Source organism: Oreochromis aureus, linkage group 20, assembly GCF_013358895.1.
Source record: "Oreochromis aureus strain Israel breed Guangdong linkage group 20, ZZ_aureus, whole genome shotgun sequence".
Classification (NCBI taxonomy): Eukaryota; Metazoa; Chordata; class Actinopteri; order Cichliformes; family Cichlidae; genus Oreochromis; species Oreochromis aureus.
Window position 1 is genome coordinate 24998371 of NC_052961.1, and position 24520 is coordinate 25022890.

At 38.2% G+C, this 24520-nt stretch overlaps 1 protein-coding gene across 1 annotated transcript in view; it reads left to right on the forward strand.

Moving 5' to 3' along the window:
• Positions 1–24520, forward strand: part of cacna1db (calcium channel, voltage-dependent, L type, alpha 1D subunit, b) — a 90824-nt gene that overhangs the window by 26987 nt on the left and 39317 nt on the right. Inside the window, exons 4-13 of the mRNA XM_039605022.1 lie at positions 6195–6334; positions 6986–7128; positions 11539–11691; positions 13138–13334; positions 16055–16158; positions 16495–16664; positions 22816–22903; positions 23081–23107; positions 23417–23577; positions 23663–23888. Coding sequence (XP_039460956.1) covers positions 6195–6334; positions 6986–7128; positions 11539–11691; positions 13138–13334; positions 16055–16158; positions 16495–16664; positions 22816–22903; positions 23081–23107; positions 23417–23577; positions 23663–23888 — 1409 coding nt within the window. The remainder of the gene's footprint in view (positions 1–6194; positions 6335–6985; positions 7129–11538; positions 11692–13137; positions 13335–16054; positions 16159–16494; positions 16665–22815; positions 22904–23080; positions 23108–23416; positions 23578–23662; positions 23889–24520) is intronic.

The window sequence follows — 24520 nt, forward strand, 5'->3', positions numbered from 1 at the left end:
GAGTCTCTGTAAGTCCAAAAACATCAACTAGGACATTTTGTTCATCCGCTGCACACAGACTGTCAGCTCTTTTGGCTTTAGCTCAAGCAAGCGAAATTTCTTGTCTAGCTCCCAAAACAGGGGATTTTGGAGCTTACAGGACTCGCTGGTCCTCCTTAAATCAATTAAGCTGCTTCGCTGGGAGTGGATGGACCTCAGTTTGTGCTGCTCTCTACGGGAATCAAACCCATCTTATGCCATAGTGTACAAAGTCATTTTGCACAAGGAGATTAATGCTCGGTGCCATCCTGTTTTACTAAACTGACCATAAATGCTTACAGTGAACACAAAAGGCCTTTTGCTCTTCCAGAGAAAAGTCCTTCTTCAGTTGTCTTCAGCTCCACTGGCAGATCGATCTCTCCTCCACACAATAGGAAGCAAGTATATGGAATTAAAAAGCGTAATAACAATTAAACAGTAATATTAATACATAAAGTGCATTATTTGGATCATACGTTTTATCATCCTCAAATTGTCTTTATTGTCTTTCGTATTTTGATGACGTAAAAACATTATTTTCTAAAACATTCAAGTTAAAGGACTGAGAACTGAATGTAGGGCATCTCCTGTTCATCTAAACCAGTAGGGTGTACCAGAGGCAGTCATCTTGAGTATCCCTCACTTAAGCACTTCAAGTTTCATTCTCTGCCCACACATGCAACAAGCCTGATTTCCATGGCGACAGCATCCCTGCTACAAGCACGGGAGGAGCATTTTTCACTGAGCTCGGACACAGGAAACAAGCGCAGGGGATGCCGTCCTTTGAGGAAGAACATGACAAAAACAAACACAACATTCGTTCTGGATCCTGACTTTTTACAGAACAAAAAGCCAAAGACAGACGTGTGTTGACGGTGTTTAGGTGCCCCCCCCCCCCCAACACACACGACCCCGTCTCGCTTTTTCTCTCTCCTGGTCAGCACTCAACCCCGTTCCAGTTCTCTCACGCAGAGGCAGCCTCAGGCCTGCGCCACGTGCTTCTCTCACACTCCACTTACTATCCAGGAATCCCTCGGGGATGTGAAGAATAAAAGGGATTTAATATTTATTATATAACATCATAGCATGTGTGCTATAGCTAGGTATGTAACAGGGCAGATACCAAAGTCTGCTTTTCTGACTACACGTAATAAATCCACTTCTGTGCATTGTAGGCTACAATAGTTCCTATAATCCTTACCTTATTATGGGCTTAAAACAAAATGAGTTCTTGCAGGTTGTTATTCAGTGGCGAGATTTAAACAGACAAATAGCAAAATTGAAAGTGCCTCTCGATGTTCATGAAGTGCTGAAGTCTCCCCACAGCTGCTTCACAGTAAACGTCATAATACGTCATTTCACTGGAAAGCTTTTAAAGTGAAGCAGATGCAGGAAGTGTTTACTTTTAATTAATAGTATTGCATCCCTGCACCTGTCCTGCTGCTATCTGCTGCTTCTGTTCTTGTCTGCATAATGGTTTGGCCACTACTTAATTTATCATGGAGGTTTACAGGCAATTGTTTAAGCACAGCTCTCTTAAGGTCCCATCACAGCGTTACAATCAGCTTGAGGTCTGGGCCTTGCAACACCTTGATTGTCTTGTGTTTTCAGCTATTCTGTTGTAGATTAGCTGCTGTGCTTGGACCCATTGTCCTGTTGTATGCTCTAACAAGCGTTAGCAGTTGGACAGATGGCCTCACATTTGACTCCAGAATACTTACAGAGGACTTCATGGTAAACTCAATGACTACAAGGTGGCCAGATCCTGTGTACCCCTCCACCAACATAGCTGGTATGAGCTGTTTCTGGTTTTCACCAAACGTCCGTGCTTTACAGCCAGACATCTCCACTTTGGTCTCATCTTCTTGTTCCAGAAGTCTTGTGTTTGTTCAGATGCAGCTTCAGATGCCTGGATATTTTCGAGTTGTACTGTCATGAGCTTTAACATTTAACATGATAACTTTTTCTATCTACCTACCATGCAAATGTGTATTCATTAGGTTTTTTTTATACGACTTGCATTGTGAGATAACCTATGCACTCCGTTTGTTGTCTCCATTGTCCTGTGGTAATCTCCACTCTTCATTATCGGCCTTACTCCCAAGTCACGACCTAAATCCAGTTCCCTGAAACACACACACACACACACACACACACACACACACACACACACACACACACACACACACACACACACACACACACACACACACACACACACACACACACATAATTTGTCAGCTGTTCACTAAACAGAAAAACGAACATTTCATTCCTGTGTAAACAACAAGAGGACAAGAGGCAAGAGGCAAGAATGCTAAATTGGACGTAGGCAGGTGTGTGTTCATGTGTGCTTTGAAGGCTCTTATCACTGAGAAACAGCTCTGAATTGTGGGGCTTGTTGACGTTAACTGGTCACCCCCCAGCTACTGTTGAGACACCACTCTCAGTTTACACCGTTAACAATTAAGACACAGACAAAGACATGGCCATTGTTGAAATACCAATATTTACACAGCAGCTGAGTTACTCATCCAGAGCATCTGGATAGTTCTGCAATATGAAAAGTCCAAAGCAGTGAATTTGCATGTTTTTGATTTATTTATTTGTTTTAAACTTGCATAAAGGATATTTCCATTTCTGGTGAAGAGTTTGCAGACCTTGTAGAAATATCTCAGTTTATGTTTTTCTGTATTGCATCTAAATCAAAAGATTTTGATACACAACTGTCAAACTCATATTTGTTTGATGTACAGTAGAAAATGCAGTTTTAAACAGCTTTGCCAAACCAATGTAAAAATGTTTTTTTAAACTTAAGCTTCTTTGAGACATGTGCTCCTTTCCATTAATCTGACAGCATCTGAATAGGCTGTATTCGAGTTTGACTGAGCCACCTGTTCAGCTTTCTGTTACAAGTTGCAAAAGCCCCATGAGTTCTAGGTTTGACCCAGAAACATTTACATATCAGTTTTATGTTGCACAAGACTGAACTATGAGCAGACAGGTACTCAAAACACAATGCCTGTCTTTGACATTTTTGTGAGTTGCTCCGCCCACTAAATTCCCCTAAAAGTAATAAAGTTTGCATAATGACGTGATCTCACCAACACTTTTCTTATTTATTTCAATTTTGCTAATAAAGGTATAGTTAAATCTCACTAGAAGTTCATGCTGACAATTCCTTTACATCTATTGTCACATTCTGCCTACTCAGTAAAAAAAAAAACCTGAAGTCGTGAAAGACAAATATTTTAATTTAAAAGTTTCATAACTGGAAAAAAACACGTTTCCTGCACTAGAGATTTAAAACTTTCCAGATCACACTGAACGACAGCGGGTAAACAGGTCTGAGCGACCGCTGTTATCCTCGTTCCATGTTGACAATGCCTCCCTTCATCACACATGAGGGGTGTGCTTTTGATAAGGATGACCATCATATGGTATATCAGCAATCACCAGCTGTGACCCCCAGTGGGGTCACCTGTGGGAGATCTCTCCACCACCATCATTAAAACATCAAATCCAGGATGTCTTTTGGAAGAATGAAGCATCCATCCTTCCTGCTGTTGTTACAGAGACTTTAGAATCAATGTCTGGGTGCACTGACGCTGGTGTGACGTGGCCGCTCGACAGCTTGCTATGTTTTGTTGTTTGTGCCTGTTATTTGTAGTCTTACTGTACATCTTTCTGCACAGTGATGCTCAGAGCTCCAGTGGCTGCCTGAAAAGAAAATACGTCTGTAATCTTAAGTAGACTGCATGGATAAATTGCATCCTCACAGTTAATCTAAAGAGTCAATGCACTTAGAGCTAAAACTTAAAAAAAATACTGATGATAGCACTATAGTAGCCTACAGTGGCTGCTGATTAACTGTTCTTCTTTAAGCCACCACATTGCCAGCGGCATTTAAAATTTTTCAGTGAAAGTGTTGGTCTGGTTGACTTGCTGCTTTTCAGAAGCATGGTTTGAGTTTGTGTATCATTGCAGGTCTCTCTGCCCGCTTGTGTGGGTGTGAAGTCTGAGTGTGCGTGCTGCTGATGTCGTCAGTCTCTTTCAGTAACCACGTATCTTTGCGCACGCTGTCCGAGTGCGCTCTGCGTGTCTGCGTCCTTTAAATCAACAACAGGAGTGCTTAACTTAATGGGCCTTAAACCCTGCCGACTCACTAACCTTTTGGTTCGTAAATTAGAGGCAGAGAGAGGATGACAAGCGGAGAGAAAGCGAGAGAGCGAGAGAAAGTTGTGTGTGGGAGAGACAGAAAGAGAGAGAGAGAGAGGGAGAGAGAAGTGAGATACGTAGGAGAGAGAAATGTGTTTCTGTGTGAGAGAAAAAGAAAGTGGAGGTGAGAAAGTGAAATAATGTGTAAGCACAATAAATAGATGTGTGTGTGTGTGTATGTGGAAATATCCAAATTCTGGGACATATTTCCATTACCGGGCACGTAGTTACCATGGAAACATGCTGATGATGCACCAGGACATACAGTATGACTTGAAGACTTTTCATCTTTTCTGTTTTTTGGCCTCGAAATATACGCACTGGCAGCATGTCTGCTGCTTAGCGGTCACCGCTTCGGTTTTTCTGCACCGCTTTTGCCCGAGATGATGTGTCAGTCACACAGCGCTATTAATTTTGCGACGTCCTCTTTTGGATTTTGTGTTGTTGGCTTTCAGTACGTCTCTCCCTGAGCTGTGTTTATGAGGTTCACCTGAATGCAAATGAATGAAAGGGGGTCATTTCCACCCACAGTCACATCCTTCCATATAAAGCCGGTGTTACATCATATTTCACAATGCTGCCGCTGTATAAAACCTTGAGCTCTCAAAAGACATCTTATGATTGTCTCTTCTGTTTTTTTCCTTTTTTCTTTTGGTGCAAACATCATGTGCTCATTAAAAACTCACAATTTTCTTTCCTTTCAGAACCAGACTCACAGTCCATCCTTGAACTAGAACACTTGTGCGATCTGCTTTATGGGTACCTGAACATTTCAGGACTGAGCCACATTTAACTTAAAACATAACTATTGGAAAGTTTGTTTCTGCTTGTTGTGTTATGTCTATTCTCAATGCATCATGATGTCTGCTCCTGCACTTCAGCACTATTGTGTTACATGTGACACTACGGCTCTAAGAGAAATGCTGTTTCAGTTTTATTTTATATGGACACACTTGAAGTCCGAATCATGAAAATACAAATAAATCATCAGAATGAACACAGCGCACTATTTTAAGCCTTATATGTAGAGTCTTTAGCAAACTTTTATTTTAAGTAATGATAAGGTTCCTTAAGATCTAGATTTAAATTGTCACACCCCACAAACATGTAAACATGAGAGGAAGAGTGCATGTGTAATGGGAAAAGGATGTTGAAGATGGAGCTGCCAGGCAGGAGGAAAAGAGAAAGATCACAGATTTGTGGATGTAGTGAAGGAGGACATGCAGAGGGTTGGTGTGCCAGAAGAGGATGCTAGGGTTAGCCTGAGATGGAAGCAGATGATGTGCAGTGGTGACCCCTGTGGCAGCCTGAAGAAAAAGAAAAAGAAGAAGACATGTGTTACATGTGTATAGATATAGATACAAACAAAACTGGCGAGGCTGTCTTGGCTCACAAGCAGATACACACCATAAATACCACAGAGTTCACCAAGTTTGTATCAGTGAAAATTCATGTATTTTAAAGCTGTGTTTTCACGTCAATATTACAACCTTATTATAGTAACTCAACTGATAATTGATCAGCGGATTATTAGAGAGATTTCTGTTTGATGACGTGCTTTATGTCCATGGATGAAATATTACCTTTTTAAATCTTGATTTCATCAGGCTGAATAGATTTAGGATTAATTTTTAAAGTACTTTTTCAGGGTTTTTTTCTTTTTAGTCAGCATGTCCTCTAGCTCAGCACATGCTACAGGCTACGTTTGTTGAAAGTGCTTTTATGTTCAAATTATTTCTGTGATAGGACGGGGGGTAGGACTGAAAATATGGGGAAGCTTAAGTTGAAATTTGTCATTGACCGTTTGCCTTTTATTGATAATACCTGTTATGGCTGCAAGTCGTTGCACACACCACTGACCAACATGGTCGCAAAGTTTAAATAAACATCTTCCATTGTTTTCCACCCCTCTCCCCTTTACACCTGTTTTCTTCCTTGTTTCCGTTCCCTCCATGCAGGAGACAGTAGAATATGCCTTCCTCATCATTTTCACAATAGAGACATTTCTGAAGATTATTGCCTACGGTCTGGTGATGCACCAAAACTCCTACGTCAGAAACGGCTGGAACATGCTGGACTTTGTCATCGTCATTGTGGGGTGAGTTTACAGGTAGCACGTAATGCAGGATATACGTACAAATACACATTTGCACACGCACTCCCACATGCACACAATTCTTCTTACATAAGAAACCAATCATGCACACACCTTCTACGCTCTCTTTCATGTACTTGAAGAAATATGTTATAACACAAATTTAAGCATTTGCGCAACGTAGCCCAACATCTGTCCATCCGCTCTCTCAATCGAAAATGAATCATGAGCTTATAAATTCTGTCCTGTATCAATACAATAGTGATGTTTTGAGCACATGCACCAAAGTGCACACACACACACACACACACACAAAGACACGAACACATGGCTTTGTATAGAGTGACGGTTTATCAGTAGACCACCTGGCTCCTGTGGGACTTCAATGTAAACTGTGATGAGGTGTGAAAAACTAAAGGTAAATATGCATAGACATATGTAAAGAGCACACACATAAACCATACACACTTGCACAGGCAGGTGCGTGAACAGAGAGACAAGAACAAAGAGGACTCGCGGCTTTGTTCATTGCTTTCTGACTCTTTTGCGTTTATCTTTTTCTGCTCTGTTTTCATCACATTGCCATTACTGCTTCTTCTCTTACATGCCTCTGCCTCACTTTCTCTATATTTTATCTCCCTCTCTCATCTCCAGGTTGTTCAGTGTGGTTCTGGAGATGATAACCAAAGATGCAGATTCTGGTGGTCAGTCTGGAGGCAAACCTGGAGGGTTTGACGTCAAGGCCCTTCGAGCCTTTCGCGTGCTACGACCCCTTCGCCTTGTCTCTGGAGTTCCCAGTGAGTAAACACAAAAATGTGTAATAAATGTACATGTTTTACGCCCTTAAGTCCAAACCAATTAATCTTCTCTTTATTTAAGCGCCCTATGAACTCACACAGGAGTTCTCAGCTAATTTCACATTGACTGGGTTGAGATGAGTGTAGATAATGTACGCTTGGATGCACGTGACGCTGCGATGGCACTGAAACACACAATGGAAGTAGAAAAAAAAACAAAATCTCACAAAACACAATGGAAATGTATTTGGGGAGACAATACTGGGACTAAACAGCTGCTGAAATTACAGAAATCAAAACATGAAGGATTGCTCTGAGACACATTAAAAAGAAGTGGAGGATTCATCGGTGTAGTGAGGGACAGATAGATACCTGTTTGATATTGGAACCAGATGTTCACACCCACATAGTCTTGAGAAATGGGTGTACCCAGCAAACATAACATACTGTATCCTCAAAAGCTGGATTGGTGTCACTTGCACATAATTAAAACAGTAAAGCCACAACAGATCACATGTTGACATGAGTCATGGACTCTGAGTAAGGAAGGATGAGAACATGTGGCTTGTTATTGATGCACATTTCAAAAGCCAGCATCTGTGATGGTATGAGGGTGTATTAATACAAAGTGCACGGGACACTTTTGTGATACACACATTAATGCTTACCGGTTTTGGAGCAAAGTATGGTATACAGACAAACCACACTGTGCACATATGGGATGTGAAGACTATGGCATCATAGTAATCAACAGAATCTACAGAATAGGATGCTGAGGTAAACATGGCCCCGTCCCAACTTCCTACTGGCATCAAATTCAGGGAAAAATTCAAAAAACAGTAGATTTGTTTGAACAATTTTCTCCTAAATACATGACTATGGCCTGTTATTAGTCTAAATTATCATTAGGTCTGTTTGGTGAAATTGATCTGTTCTGCGTTAGCATGGTTCCACCTGCTCCAACTATTCACAGTTGGGCTGGAGCCTATTCCAGCTGTTACAGGGCAAGAGGTGGGGTACACCGCTGACAGAGCCTCAGAGCCTTTTATGTGCTGTTAGCATAAGTTAGAGTTTGCACTATTTTCTTATTTCTTATTATAAGACACATCTAACACCTTAAAGGTGACGGCATGTAGTCTCTTCACCAGCCAGGAATACTTTTTATCACAGATTTAAAAAAAAGAGGCGATCATGTATGCTGTAGATGTAAAGTTCACTACATCTATTTAACGAAAGGCTTCCTTACTGAAAAAACAGTTAAATCAGTCACATTAAAATGTAATTTGAACAGAGATGGCAAAGCATTGTAAAAGACTGGTTTAATAAATTGGACGCTCTTCTTTGTGCTCACCTAGCTTTGTCATTCAGTCTTATGAGTAGTCCAGTTTTTTAGTGATTTCAAAGTAGTGTTTTATTACATTATGGAACTTATTGAATTAGGGGACCGTGTATTTCACATTAACATTGTGTTGATATTTTCAGCCTGTTATGTTTTATTCAACCCGGTGTTTTGTGTGAAAAACACTTCTTTGCTGTCCCCAGGTTCTCTCTGTTATGTTATTAGATTTCTATTCCAGCTCAGCTGAATTGTCTCTGCAAAGACAGTCACTATGGCAACCTTAAAACACCCAAGTAAAGGGTATTTCAAGCAGCTGGAGTGTTTCTGGTCATTTGCCCTTGAGGCAAAACAGCAGTTCTCATATGTTTTAAATGCATTTGAAAGTAATTAACTGGCTTTTATTAGTCAGCATGGCCAAATATCAACTACTCTATATTTTTCACTGCAAACAAAGGTGACAGGTAAACATGGGGCAGGATGCAGTTGGGAAGTAGGACATGGTGACCCTGACCGAGTCTGTTGTTTCTGGTGTCGTTATCGTATCAACATTTGTAATAACAAGCCGTTAGAACTGCAGTGCTGTCAGATAATTATTTAAAATTCATTCAGTACTATTTAAATGGATGATTTTGATATTGAATTATATGTTTTTATTCATTCAGGATGGCAGGAATTATGCAGGAATAAATAAAACATCCCTAAGAATTTTCACTGGATGCTTATTAAAGTTTTTATGTAAGCAAACAAGCTACCCGAAAGTGTATGATTATGCACTGAGATGTTATAATCTTGATAGTATTGTTAACAAGGAAAAAAGAGCCATAAAAATGAATCTTTGAAAAGCACAAGTCTAGCCAAAAAAAAAAAATTATGAAGATGAGCTGCAATCACAAAGTCAGTTACCCTACCATAGGTACTACATAGTACTTTGTAATATCACACACTTAAATAATACACGTGTCTTTTGTCCTGTCTCCCTCCCCTCACGCCCAACTAATGGCAGCAGAAAGCCGGCCCTTCCTGAGACTGGTTCTGTTGGAGGTTTTCTTCCTGTTAAATGGGAGTTTTTCCTTCCCACTGTCACCAAGTGCTTGCTCATAGGAGATCGTCTGATTGTTGAGCTTTTCTCTGAATTATTATAACGTTTTTATCTTACAATATAAAGGTGATATTAAGATGACTGTTGTTGTGATTTGGCTCTATATAAAATAAAAATGATTTAAACTGAAATTAAAAAGACCTTAAATAATAAATTGTTTAGTCTTTATTTGGCTTATTGATCTCAATATCCCACCTGTTTCTGAAACAGCTCAAAACTTCTTTTAGTGGCCAAGGTAGGATGTGGGTAAAAGAATGATGGACTATTACAAAGTAGCAAGTGTATAAATTTTTATAAAGCACTATAACACTAACCTGACATCAGTGTCTCTCCAGGTTCTCACCACTGAACGAGTAGCAACAGCTAACTATTTGCCATAATTCTGAAGGTCTCGCTAAGTGAAATATTCACTGTGTTGTATTAAACACTTTAAAATTAAATCGCGGCGCTAGCAACAGTAAAGCAGCATGACCTGTTCTTTGACTTGCTAACTTTACTGTCTGCTATACCCACTTCAGCCTTTCATTGGAGTCCAAGCTGGACCTACTGGAACATTTCTGTAGTCATTACTATTATCACTAACTATTTAGTGAGGTTTTTTTTAGCTTGTGCTTTTGGGTTATTCCAGTATTGTATTTCTGCCACTGCCCCCCAAAGACAGTTGTATCCACTTGACTGTTAGCAGTTTAAAGGTAGTTTACCAAAATAAAAATAAGGTGGTCGGTTAAACATTAGCTCTTAGAAGTTTGTGTAGGTCCTATCATATTACCCAGTTTCTTTATCATTCATTATATACTGTTTTCCTTCAGTGTTTCTGTTTTCAGCACACATTTGACCTTAAATCAACACATGCCCTAATGTGTCTACATTCTTTGAGTTGCCATAGCAACGTAGCATTTGCTAGGTCTGAGGAAAAAAAGTACCTCTGGGACAGATGAAGATGCATTGAGTTTAAACGACATTTTCAGTTCTATACAAGTTTAACATTTGTCTTGTCTTTGCGGTGTAATTTAGCTGGGATGTTTCAACCCGTTAGCCAGTAAAACAGAGGATAGTTTGCTAGCTTCCATTCCTATCCACTGATATAATTAGACTTTTGTAAAAATAGTGCATTCTTACAAATGTGTACGTTTGTACTACTGTGAATACCGTGTTTGTGTGTGAGTTTCTGCATACCTATGTATTGTATACCAATACACACAGTAGATTGCCCATGTGCCAGGTGCTAGCTAAACAAACTTTGACTGGAAAAGTGGAATAGTTTTTTTAGAGTTTAGAGATTTTGTTCTGTAGCTGGTTATTAAAAATAAATAAATGTAAACTTTTTATTAATCCAATAAAGTCTTGATGGTTACAGTTCCACCTTTTTAATGAATTTGCAGGCTTTATATCTCTTTGGACTGTTTGTCAGACAAAACGATCACTAACCCCACATTAGGAAATTCATTTTTCACCGCTTCTTGTATTTTATTTATTGAATTTGACTTAATACTGAGAAAATACTGTAAGACAAATTGATAATGAAAATAAAAGTTATTTGCAGCTCTCACATTTATGTCTGTTTAGTTTATATTTCCAGGATTCTTTTAAGGATGTTTAGTGAATAATAATAAGAAACTCTGTGTTCATTTAGATGCAATGTTGTGGTATCAGTAGGGTTTTCAGCTTATTACTTTTTACAGTACCTTTCAACATCAAATGCCATGATTTACCATGTAAAGGGTTACCATTAGTGTTTGTTGGAGTCGTATTCATTATTTACAGTCTAATTAGGCTGTAATATTTTGGCCCTTTGTTTGCTTTCTTGCATAATCATTGTTATCATGGGCTTTTAGATTGATAATCATATCACGACTTGGCTAAATGATTGGGTAAATAATTTGTGTTTTTGTCTTTTTGCATCTGTCCCAATTCCCACAGAGTAAAACTGATGCTTTGTCTGACTGACTTTAGCTTCTGTTTATTTTTGCAGGTTTACAGGTGGTTTTAAATTCCATTATTAAAGCCATGGTTCCCTTGCTTCACATCGCTCTGCTGGTCCTCTTTGTCATTATTATCTATGCCATCATCGGCCTGGAGCTTTTTATTGGCAAAATGCATGCCACCTGTTACGTGACAGAAACAGGTAAGATTTCTTCCTGTCTTGTCTGCTACTACACGTCTGCTTTACTTCCTACAGACACCTGTTAAAAGAGGGATTTTTACTCCATAAAGTAAACAGGCATACATGTCACCTTAGAAGAGACTCAGGATTCAATCCCTGACCCTGAGAATGAATGGACACATGTACCTTTGTGAATGGTGACAAGCCACTGAAAACAGGGCAGAACAGCAGATGGTGGATTAAATCCAGTGATTAAATGACTAATATCTAGCTATTATGTAAACATGCTTGACCTTTACTTTACCATTACTCTTTGATGTCAGTGTACCAGAAAAAAAGGGACATGTTGATGGACACTATGGTAAATGGTAAATGGCCTGTATTTATATAGCGCTTTACTAGTCCCTAAGGACCCCAAAGCGCTTTACATATCCAGACATCCACCCATTCACACACACATTCACACACTGGTGATGGCAAGCTACATAGTAGCCACAGCCACCCTGGGGCGCACTGACAGAGACACTAGCACATATGTACACAAAGACACATACATAAAACCACAGTTATAGTCAAAAATGGCTGACTGACGGGATTGAAGCAGCTTAAATCACAGGGATTTGCTGCATTACGACAGCTGTTATCGTGGAGTGTCACTCTCCCTCTCGTACACCTTTAACGTAATCTCTCCCTTTCTTGCTTTCATCTGTTCTGTTTGCCTGGTGACGTCAGGAGAAGCACGGTAGGCTAAAGTCGAGAGGTCACGACAGAGCAGGATTGAATCTCGCTTTAATCAAAGCCACCGTGTGTTCACCAGCCCTGAAAAATAGCATTTAGCTTGTGTTTTTTTGGGGGGATAGGTCAGAGGGACATGCATCCGAAAAAGGAAGAGGCCACATGTTTGGATTTGTGTGTGTAGAAGCACTGTCGTTATTTTATTAAGAAGGTGGAAAGATTAACATGTGGGCTAATCTACAATGAGTGCACTGTAAGCGTTGGGTGTTGGGGCAAACTGTAGTTAATGTCAGTGTATAGCATAATTTTCTGCATTGCTCCTATGATGATGGAATAATGTCAGAATACTGAACAGTGCAATTTTAAAGTGTGACACAGAGGACGGCATGAATGCCTCTATGGATTTCTGATACCCATTTTCTCATGGATATAGCTTAAACTTAACTTTATTATTATCTTTGCATGAAGTAATAATGCAATCATAATGTCAGAATCATAGAAAAATACAGTGATGGGGAACTCATAAAAATAATGCTGGAGGAAAAGAAATCCACATTCTGGAAAAAGAAAGATTAGACACTAAGAATGAAGATGCAACACGAGATTTAAAAGTGGACAAAGAACATACGTGAAATGATGTGACAAAAAATTGAATAACTTTTGCCAGGATGATATGAAGTCGCTTTCATGTTGTTTCCATGTTGATTTACCTGTTTGTTTTTTTATCTCCAGGTGCCCTCGCAGAGGAAGAGCCGGCGCCATGTGCAATATCAGGGCATGGGCGTCATTGCCTTCTCAATGGTACAGTTTGCCGGGAGGGCTGGCAAGGCCCCAACAATGGCATCACCAACTTTGACAACTTTTTGTTTGCCATGCTCACTGTGTTCCAGTGCATCACCATGGAAGGCTGGACTGACGTTCTCTACTGGGTAAACCCAAATATACAATGCTACTTGAAAATATAGTGCTGTGCAAAAGTCTTGAGCCACCCTGCATTTATTTATATGTTGTTTCCAAGGAGCCAGACTTTCTTGCAATTTTTTAAAGTGGTCTTGAGCAATAGTTCTCCAGGATTTCTCATGGTGTAGGATGTTGACTTTGGATATTGGCTGCTTTTCCAGTCATTATTCAGTCCACTCTTTGTACCTGGCTATTTTCAGTAGAATGTTATTTGTGTTTTTTAAGCTACTTAATGCTGACCCATGAATCATTCAGACATAAATAAAGACATGTAGCTTCCTGGAAGGACCAGAGTTGTGTTTACATATAAAGACAACTAAGAGCCAATTTTAAATCTTTAGGCACTTTGTTACTAGCAGCCTGTTGGGAAAAATGTTTTGCTCCCTTTTCTTTAGATTAATATACAAAAATACCAAACATTGCACAGTTTGACAGGCATAGTATCTGGAAAACAACAAAATGATTCCCAAAGTGCTATTGGCTGAAAACCTTGGCATGTGTTGGCATGGTGGGTCTTGGTGAAACTGAACCGATCAGCAGTATCTGAAAGTCATGTTTTTAAGAACAGGAAACAGTCCTGTCACAGGACCTGAGAGATGCATCTGGCCCTTCACTTGATCCATCTACTGTTCCCTTTCTTAAGAATGGGAAACTTATAGAAAAGGCTGAGGTAACCCAAGTTACACAAGACTGAAAATCAGTAACAAGTCTTATGAAGTGCAAATAATCATCACTATGCACCGAGGAGGTCAGGAAAGGGTGTCTACAGCCATTTGTAAAACACGGTGGAGGCTCTGTTATGGTTTGGGGATTTTGTCGAAATTGATGGAATTTTCAAGACAGAAAAGTACCATCAGAGTTTTATGCAGGATGCAATTGCATCTGGAAAGCGTGCGACTGGAACTGGAACTGGATTTTCTTTAATTTATTTTTTTAGCATGATAGTGATCCCAAACACACTGCAAATTCAGTACAAGCATATCTGGATAGGAAAATACTTTTCAGTCATGGATTGGCCTCCCCAGAGCCCAAACCTCAACATTACTGAAACAGTGTTGGATCATCTTGACAGAGAACAGAAAAAACGGCAGGCAACATCCAACAAAGAGCTCTGAATGTCATTCAAGGAGCCTGGAGAACTATTCCTGCAGACTAGTGAAATATATTACAAGGAAGCTGCCTAAGACAGGTCAGGCTGCGTTGAAGAATAAAGGTACCAAATACTGATTTCCAACTTTTTTAGAATTCCACAAACTTTATTTGTGCCTTATATCCTGCATTTCTCAAAGTTTGCACATGTTTGAAGAAAATGCTCAGGAGATTTGCACAGCACTGTATGTATAATATTAAAGTAATAATAAGTGTAATAGGATTATGCATGTTTTTTTTTAAACAAAGTTAATGTCATTTAAATTCTATAAAAAAAGGAAGTTGTTCTTTATAGCTCCTTCTAACAAAAAAAAGGGATTCACATGACAAACTATCATTATATAGCTCCATTGTTATGTAGACAATGGAGCTATTGCTTAACAATGGAACATTAGTTACAAATGTGACAAAAATAGTAAGACACCATTCAGAACCATGATTTTTCATGCAGGTTTGACCGCAACAACACTTTTTCATTTAAGCCTTTCAGTTTTTTTCTCTCTGTTTTACAAATTCATGCTTTATGTGATTTTGTTGTTGTTGTTGTTATTTTCTAAAAAAGTTTTCATTGACAGCTAGAGTGTGTAACCCATTTTTAAAGGCTAACCTGAACCCCCCCCCCGGCTTCATATTAACACAAATCACCAACAGCTTTTAATTAGCCAAAATACTCAGCACTGATGATGAGTTTTCATCACAATACACCCACGCCCTTTTATTGATGGAGACCCTCATCTATGAAATAATGAACCTCTTCACCTCCTTCTCATTCGTCTTCTCAGACTCTCTCTCTGTGTCCCACACACACTTTCATGCATGTATGTGTTACCATGGCAATCCCATGCTAATACTGCTGTTAAAGTGGTGGAAGGAAGGAGATTCAGCAAACCTAAAAGATGGAAAGAGAGATCATGGCAGGATAGATACGCAGATGTATAAATTAAAACTGACCTTTAGCCTTTCGTACTGATATATAAGCTAAGTCTAAATGTTTCTTCGGGGTGGGCGGTTCTGCAGCTGGAGGCAGGCACATTAGTGGGATTTTTTTCTTTAACGGGAAAATGAGTATCAAAATAGAAGCGTAAACTGTAAACATTTACACTGAGCAAATAAAAGCGCCTACTGTGATGAGAGCTGTGTGAAATGTGATTATGAAAAAAGGGCAAACTTTTAGGTCCTGGTGTTGCCAGCAGCTCAGCTAAGAGGCACGTTGGATTTAGTGCAGTCATTTGGCACAGCCTCATTACTAACACTAATACAAGTACTCACTGTCATTCATAACTGACCCAGTTGTCTCTCACGTGGTTCCCTCTAGTGGTCACCCTTCCTGCTGCAGTTTTAGCTGTAGTTGAGTGACAATCGTCTTTCATGCTCAAGGGATACTGTGGGCTTTGCACCTCCATGAGTTAATGAATTTTTTTAATTAGAATTCAGTTTTTATTTTGAATAATTTATTCTATGTAAGCTGTAAGAATAACATTGCCATGTCTGCATTTAGAGTTAATTCAGTTAAATGTTCCTATTATCTCTTCCTGTGTAGATGAATGATGCAATGGGCTTTGAGCTGCCGTGGGTCTACTTTGTCAGCCTCGTCATCTTTGGATCCTTCTTTGTTCTTAACTTGGTTTTGGGTGTGCTGAGTGGGTATGTTTCATGTTTCTGTTTTGAATTGTTGTTTTAATAAAATGAGACTGAGACTCTACTTGAAAGAAACATGCAATTTACAGAATGTGTGTAATATATCTATAAAACATATTCATAGATGGGGTATTTTGCTCATTTTGGTAATAAATTAAAAATGTGATGCTGCGTGTGAATTCCACAAATAACTTTAACCCTGCACATTTTAACAAATGATAAGAAATTGTTTGATGAGGTTATTAAGTTATCAGTTTTAGTGCAGCCTTATTGTTAAGACTGCAGAGTGTTGCCATTCTGTTACGGTGACCCACGTTTGACATTATGCTTTCCCCTCTCTAGAGAGTTCTCCAAAGAGCGCGAAAAGGCTAAGGCTCGAGGTGATTTCCAGAAGCTGCGTGAGAAGCAGCAGTTAGAAGAAGACCTGAAGGGCTACCTGGACTGGATCACCCAGGCAGAGGACATCGACCCTGAGAACGAGGAGGAGGGAGATGAGGAGGGCAAGCGTAACCGTGAGTTACCTGGATTTAATGGGTTTTTTTTTTTCCTACTCTTGTCCAAAGCAGGCCAACAAAGAATGCAAACAGAACTTCGACTTACAAAGCCTTAACCTCTTCTGTCCTGAGATAATGCTGCACATTTCTTTGCCACTAAAACTGTTACAAGAGGAAGGAAAGATGGTCGATCTGTTATGCATCTAACTGGCAGTTCTCATGATCCTTTGCTTACTTTGACTTGAATGCGGCTCATTGTGGGAACATGATGTTGTTTTGAGACAGCTGTTTCCTTGCAATAATTTCTGACTTGGCATTTGATTAGTATAGTAAGTGAGGGGTGACTGCATCTGTTTATTTGTGTTGACAAGGAGCACAAGGACTGAATTAGAATAAGGAAGCTCAGGCAGGGATCACTTGAAGCATCTAAGATGTCACTAAAAATTGCATGAAAATGCACCGAATGCAATCTAATACATGAATGTAAATCTTTTGTGAGTTCCTACATTTCTGCAAACATACTGTATGACCTACAACAATGACTCCTGAAGCCCCTGGTGGGCCAGAAAGGTACTGCAAGTAGGCCTCAGTAATAACAGAAATTCATTAGTTTGATTACTCACAGATTTGTACAGTTACATTTTTATAGACATGTATTTATTTATATAAAAAGTGAATTTAATTTGGTAATAAGAGATGGCTAGTTTGTGATATTACTCATTGTTCTGACACAAATGAATCGATCTTTATAAGGTTGTTTATTTTTTGTGAACACAAATTTAAAGGAAATATATCACTTTCTCTTGTGTTTTGATTATATTTAAGATGGATGGGCCCGTTGGGATTTTCTGGTTTTTAAGTGGGCTGCAGCAGTCCTAACTTTGGGGATGGCTGACTTAGAACATGATCATGACAAGAAAGCCTAGTGTAACAAATGGCATGAAAATATTATATGCGGTCATTTATTTATTGAGAGAAATGTGGGAAGATCAGTGTTTTCAGCTGCTCTCACTCATTCATGGCACAGCAGAGAATGATTAAGCTATGACAGCCTCATAATTCATTCAACAAAATTATAATAAAAAACATTGCTTTCAAATATAAATATGTTCTGCAACAATACGCTTCTTAACATCCACCTCCACCTCTGACACAGTTAAATGCCTACATTTTTGCCTTTGTGTATACAGTACGAATATCTCAGTCAGACATATTATGTGCCTTATAACCGCTTAATATTATCTTCCACATAATTAGTGTTAAATCACTATAGCAGTGAATCACAGCCTCTGAATTACCACCTACTTTTTCAGATACGTTCACTTATAACAGTTTTGACCATTCATGGGTCTCTCCAGCCGGTCAGAGTAAACACCAGCGTTAGTCTAATCCATAACAAATGTAATGGAATCATTATTACATGGACGTAATGCTTATATTAGCGTTCACTTAATCCTCACATTTATATACAACTGGTGGTACAAACACCCATCTTTGACATGCTGGAGGATTTTATCTTTGAAATCATAACCACTGCAGCAGTGCAGTTTGTGTGTTGCACTACACTTTCACACTCGCGTGTCGTGAAATTAAATCTCTAGAATTTTCTTTGATGTGTCTTCAGTGACTGGTTGCTTTAATCCAGAAGATTAAATCAAGATTCAACCACGTGAACAGCGCAGCACGTTCAGTGCCGTGGCAAAAGCAGTGTGTTTTTCTATCCTTTATTTCAATGTTTATATGGGTTGTAAATAAAAATTCATATAAATACTGTATTTTACTTTTATCTGGATCCCAAAAACGTAACTATTTCAGCTAATGTGATGTAATGCAACATATTGTGGATGGACTGCAACCATAACGTAATTCAGCTCCATGTTTAATAAGAGTGCCACAATAAACACGATTTTAACGTTGCTGGTTAGATTTGGTTACATTTGCAGACAATGTTACTTGGATGCAGTAGCAATTACACAGAAAATACTGACAAGTAGTAACAAATATATATTTTTCGTTACAGGCACGCCCTGGAAAAATATTTAGCTGTAAGTTTTTCAGATTCAGAAAAAGCCTTAGTATCAGCGTAATTCTTAGATTCTAACTAGAAAAATTATTTGCATTTCCTGCGAAAATGCTGTGTGGATGCTGTAAAGCTGAAGCTCTGCTGAAAACTGCTGAAAATAGCTGAAGAAGCTGAAGTCAGTATTTGAAAAGAAGTTGAACTTTTAATAATTTTTCAGAAGCATAACGACTTAGCAAAAATGTAACAAGTTAGCAGAAATGCAATAACTTAGAAGAAACATAATAACTAGGCAGAAATAGTACAACATAGCAGAAGTATTGTAATTCTGCAGAAATGTTAATATGTAGATAAAACATAACAACTTGGAAGTTTTTCAGATTCAGAAAAAGCAGTAGTATCAGCGTAATTCTTAGATTTTAATAAAGAAGGCAAACAAAAAACAGGCAAACTTGATTTGCAGATTGACATTTGTATTCGTGTGTATTTAGGTACTGTGACTGGTGGAGAAGCCAGTATGAACAACTTGAACAGTTAGTTCTGGTTTCTGACATTTGCTGTATATGGAATAAGTAGAATGAGCCATTAAATAATCTAACAGTCCAAAGTTGATGAACAGGAGAGATTTGTGGGTTTTTTTTTGCATATGACATAGCATCTTGCCCTCAGAGAGAGATGAATTTCCTTAGTTGTTTTCTCTACCTTAAACATTGACTCTTTTGTGTGTTTATTTAATCATAGTATTTCTGATGTCTGGTATGAAAATTGGATGGCGCAACGGCTTAATGATGACAGTAGGAAGGCCATTTAAAATTATCTGTTGAATTCAGGCTTTTTCTTTTGTTTTTTGCAACAAATGTTGGGACTGAAGCTTGTGTCATTAGTAATTATACTATAATCCATCTGGATGTGCAGGGAAAGAAATGTGGGCGTAACTGACATGAAAATACATCTGACCCGAATTATAGCTAGAGCGCCTCGTAACCATTCACAGAGCAGTCAGTGCGTATGTACCTGTCAGTTTTTATGTTCGGCAGTAGTTGCCTTGCTTTTAGCACTGCTGTCGATGTTATAGATGACGACGCACTAACTTTACTTCCTTGCAGTGTGTGTGCGCCTCCTAAAAACTGTCTGTAGAACTTCCCTTCGTTTCTTTACATCGTTTTCTCTCTTTACCCACAGTTGTTCTCTTCTCTGCTTTCTTCTATTTCCTTTCCCAAGTCGTGTTTAATGTTGATCGTTTCCACTGTTACAGTGTATTATATAGTTACTCTGTCCAGAATTCACAGAGCTAATGTTACAGCATGCAGTCTAACAGATAATGGATTTTTATTGCTTTGTTTAATTTGATTTTGCTTCATGTACTCAGCGGGACACTTTATAGTCGTGGACAATCTTATGATGACACATTTAAAAAACGAATGTCCATCATATTCATTCATGACTGTCTTATTTATTTGCTGATGTTAATACTAATACAAGTATATAATTTATAAGCTGATATATATCATAACAATGACTTTAATTACTTCTTTTAGAGGCCCTTATGTTCATCATGTCCTCTCTCTAAATGATCTGCTGGCTTCAAATCTACAAATTACTGTGAATTCTTCCTTATTTGGTCTTTTTACTCCTTACTGCCAGTCACTTTTGCCCTAGGAGCAAATATGATGAATTAATTTTTCCACACACAATTCATGCATAAATAAATGTAGTTAGTGTATTATTAGTAGTAGTTAATCCACTAGATATAATTCACGAATGTCCTGTATACTTTTCTGGACACGGTAGCTGTGCCAGTAGCTTGTATTGCAGCTGTCTCTTGCTGTACGTTCCTCTCTCTCTTGTTGTGCTGTGTACTGACTCACTGCTTCCTCTGCTGTCTGGCTGTATGATCTGCATGTTGATAACACCAAGGGGTCACGCTGGCTGACCTTACTGAGAAGAAGAAAGGAAAGTTTGGCTGGTTCACTCAGTCCACAGAGACACAGGGTAAATGTGTGTGCGCGCGAGTGTCTGAAATTCCCCGCACATCTTCACCGGGACGGTTCATCACCTGCATGTGCTTTGCTTATGCTTTGTGTGTGCTCTTGTACTTAAACAACCTTTCCTTCATTAGTCAGTTTCTGATCCTTACCATCTTCACCACATACATGTTATTCTATTATTGCACTGGCATAACAGGAAAGACAGTCCAACTTCCAGTGAAATTCTTTAAAGATTTTGAATTTTACAGCACATGAAAGGAAAGGAAAAAGAAAATGAAGGAGTGTGACCCGTTTAGAGCAGTTTAGAGAAAAATTATATATTTTTATTTAACTGAAGAATTAGTAACACTGATATTCCTAATACCACCCACACACCACATTGAACATTGTTTTACATACATATGAGTGTGGGCGCATGTGAATGTAAGCCTAATTCACAATGCATACTTTAGTAAGTATAAAACCATCAAGATAACAACAATAAGCCTCACTTAAAATGATAAATATCCTGTGAAACTCTAAAAATATATGGCATTGAAAATAAATAATGTTATCAGTATATGCTACAACAAGCCTTAACTTTAAAATATAAACATAACTGAAAACGAGCTCCCTTAAAGTACTTAAAATGTAAATGTTGGCATTTTGGTGCCCAAAAATGTACTCGCATGTATAATATGTGAGTGTTAAATGTCATATAGCTCATATTTATTGTATTGCCATGTAAGTATAGGGTATATTTATCTAATATTAATGTTTTTAGTTAATCCTATAACTAGATTTTCAGTATTTTGGGTCAGAAATAAAAAGACCTTAGCTACAAAATTATTAAAATTTACACTAATTACCATCACTATATGTTGTAAAATAAATTGTAAATTGAAGTTTTGTTATAAGTTATTTTAATGTTTACCATGAAAGTAAAACTACTAAAAAAATTACTTGTATATAATAATGAGTAATAAATTAGTTATTACTCATTATTATTGTTAAAAGTTATGTTTATTTTAATAGATTTAAGTGTATCTTTCTACAAAATGGCTTTATTGTAATACATTGCTCATGTTATAATAGGTGATAAGAGAATCTAATTATTACTTTGATTTATTTACAAAGAATAGACATTAGTTTAAAGTTTCCAATAACCATTAAGATATAACAGTTATCTAACAACCCAGATAATTATCATACACAACTGTAGAAACCAGTTATTAGCACATTAGTGTACATTATGAATTATAATTTAATCTGTTAATAAACAATAACTTACCATTTTTTAATGATGGCTGAGGGGAAACATAAAATTTTATCTAGAACTGCCACATGGTTTTCTCATCATCATTATCATTAATAATGGCATCTTCATCATCTTCATCATCATCATTTTGAGTCATATTTTCCATTGCAACAATATTTTGTGCATGTACAGTAAATGTGAATTCTAATGTGTTTACCCATGACAGACCTGGACAAGATAATTGATGCATTTTGAATCATACAACAAATATTTCATCTGAACACTGCAGTCAGTATTTCAATCCTCACCATGGAAAATGGATTTCCAGTTGATAAATGTTTAAATGAATAATAATAAAGAATAATCTATCAAATTTAGTTTGACTCTGGACTGGCAACATGTATTCACTGTTACTAGATCTGTGCAAAAACCTCGAGCTTCATCTTTTTGCAGTGCTCACAAGCATTACAGCTGGTTTCATACTGTGAAACTTCGACATCCAGGGGTCAAACTTTGTCAGGCAGTCACTCCAGCATTTTTATCTGACACCTGCAGATTTTGCTGTTTCATTTTTTTTTCTGGTGGTTTGGCTTGGCCTTCCAAATTACAAAAAAAGAGATCAATGGAGTTAAATAATCACAAGCTGAAATCTGAACTCAACATTATATTGTATTGTTTTACTGTAACCACTGATTAGAGTGTTTATTTGGGCTTTGTTTGTCAGATTTAAAAATAAAATCACATTTATTTTTAAGGATATTTTATCACTCAAAAACCAAGCCAAATCAAAAATGCATGGATATCAATAAGATAATCAGTCATAACATAACATAACATAACATAACAGAAAGCCTGTCTGATAAACTTTTTCCATTAACGTGTCTTTACGTGTGTGTGTTTGTATGTGTGTGTGCGACATGACAGCGAGCATACCCACAAGTGAGACAGAATCAGTGACCACAGACAATCACAACGGAGAGGAAGACAAATCACCATGCTGTGGTCCGCTGTGGTGAGTGCTGTATATGTTATATTACACGTTTCACTCTAAAATTTTATTGACCGCTTAGGCTGTCTGGTACTTGACAGTCAGTAATATTAAAACTCAGACATTTGATTGGATTGCAGAGTGCACATTTGCACATGCTGTTACATTTAATTAAAAGTTGCTTCTTTTTATTCTCCCCAGTCAAAAAATTACTAAATCAAAGTGCAGGTTGGTACCCCGTTGTGGTGCAGCATGGTAGCTTTGTTCATCATTTACTGGACTTGTCTCATCTTGCATGGTTGATTATGGCATCATGTTTTAATTGTTCAGACCCCTGATGCTTTCATCTGTGTTTTTTCCCCTAAATGTCATCATTGTGTTTATGCACCTGAAACCTACCGTCTTTTCCTCCTAATCAACGTTTGTTCCATTGGAATCATAATGAAGTTGCTTTTATTGTATTTCACCAATCAAATAATCCAATAAATAGCAATACAAAAACCAAAAACCTAAACATGTGAAACTGATTGCCTTCAGCCGTCAGTGGCGTCGATGGAACCGTTTCTGCCGCAGGAAGTGTCGTGCAGCTGTGAAATCGGTGACCTTTTATTGGCTCGTCATCATCTTGGTGTTCCTCAACACTCTTACCATCTCCTCTGAGCACTACAACCAGCCGGACTGGCTGACTGAAGTACAGGGTATGTGCTTTGCTCTGTTTGTTCCACGCTATCCTAAAACGTGCATCTAGACTTAGCATTGTTTTTGTCCCGCTTTTTTCTCCAGATGTTGCCAACAAAGTTCTTCTGGCCTTGTTCACCTTGGAGATGCTGGTGAAAATGTACAGCCTGGGGTTGCAGGCCTACTTTGTATCCCTGTTTAACCGCTTTGACTGTTTCGTGGTGTGTGGCGGCATCGTAGAGACCATCCTGGTGGAGTTAGCGATCATGTCTCCTTTGGGCATCTCTGTATTGCGCTGCGTACGCCTCCTTAGAATCTTCAAAGTCACACGGTGAGCAATTCCCGCACTAATACTACTACTGACTATCACAATAATATTAATAATACTAATGTTTATATAGCACCTTTATTAACAAGGTTAGTTTTTGCTGAACTGAACATAAGTCAAAGAAAAAAAATAAAAATAAATAAAAGTCACATTTTTTAAAAAAAAGCATAAATTAAGTCACACAAAAGATAAGAATTCAAAAGTGCATGAGGTCTATGAAATATCCCCTAATTACATTTAAAAACAACAACAAAACATTTAAATATATTATAAGATAATCATATATAGGTTCCAGCGCCCCTGAAAAATATACGCAGAAGAAAATGGATAGATGGATGAATAATAATATATTTAATACAGACGTCAGACCAGCGAGCCTCAGTTAAAGCTGCACATCTACACATCAGGGGCTGTGACAGGGACGATCAGCCCCACTGGCACAGCCTGTTACAGACATGACCAGTAATCCATCAATGGGAATGTCTAAAGTTTCTATTTAGCACAGAGCAAAGCAAAATTAAATCTTTTAAAAAACAGAAAGTCATGTGATCTCCGGATGTAAGATGTTTAAAACCCCGTCTTTTGATTGAAATCTGGGGTTTTAAAATTTGTTTATATAGTTTTTCATTTGTAGT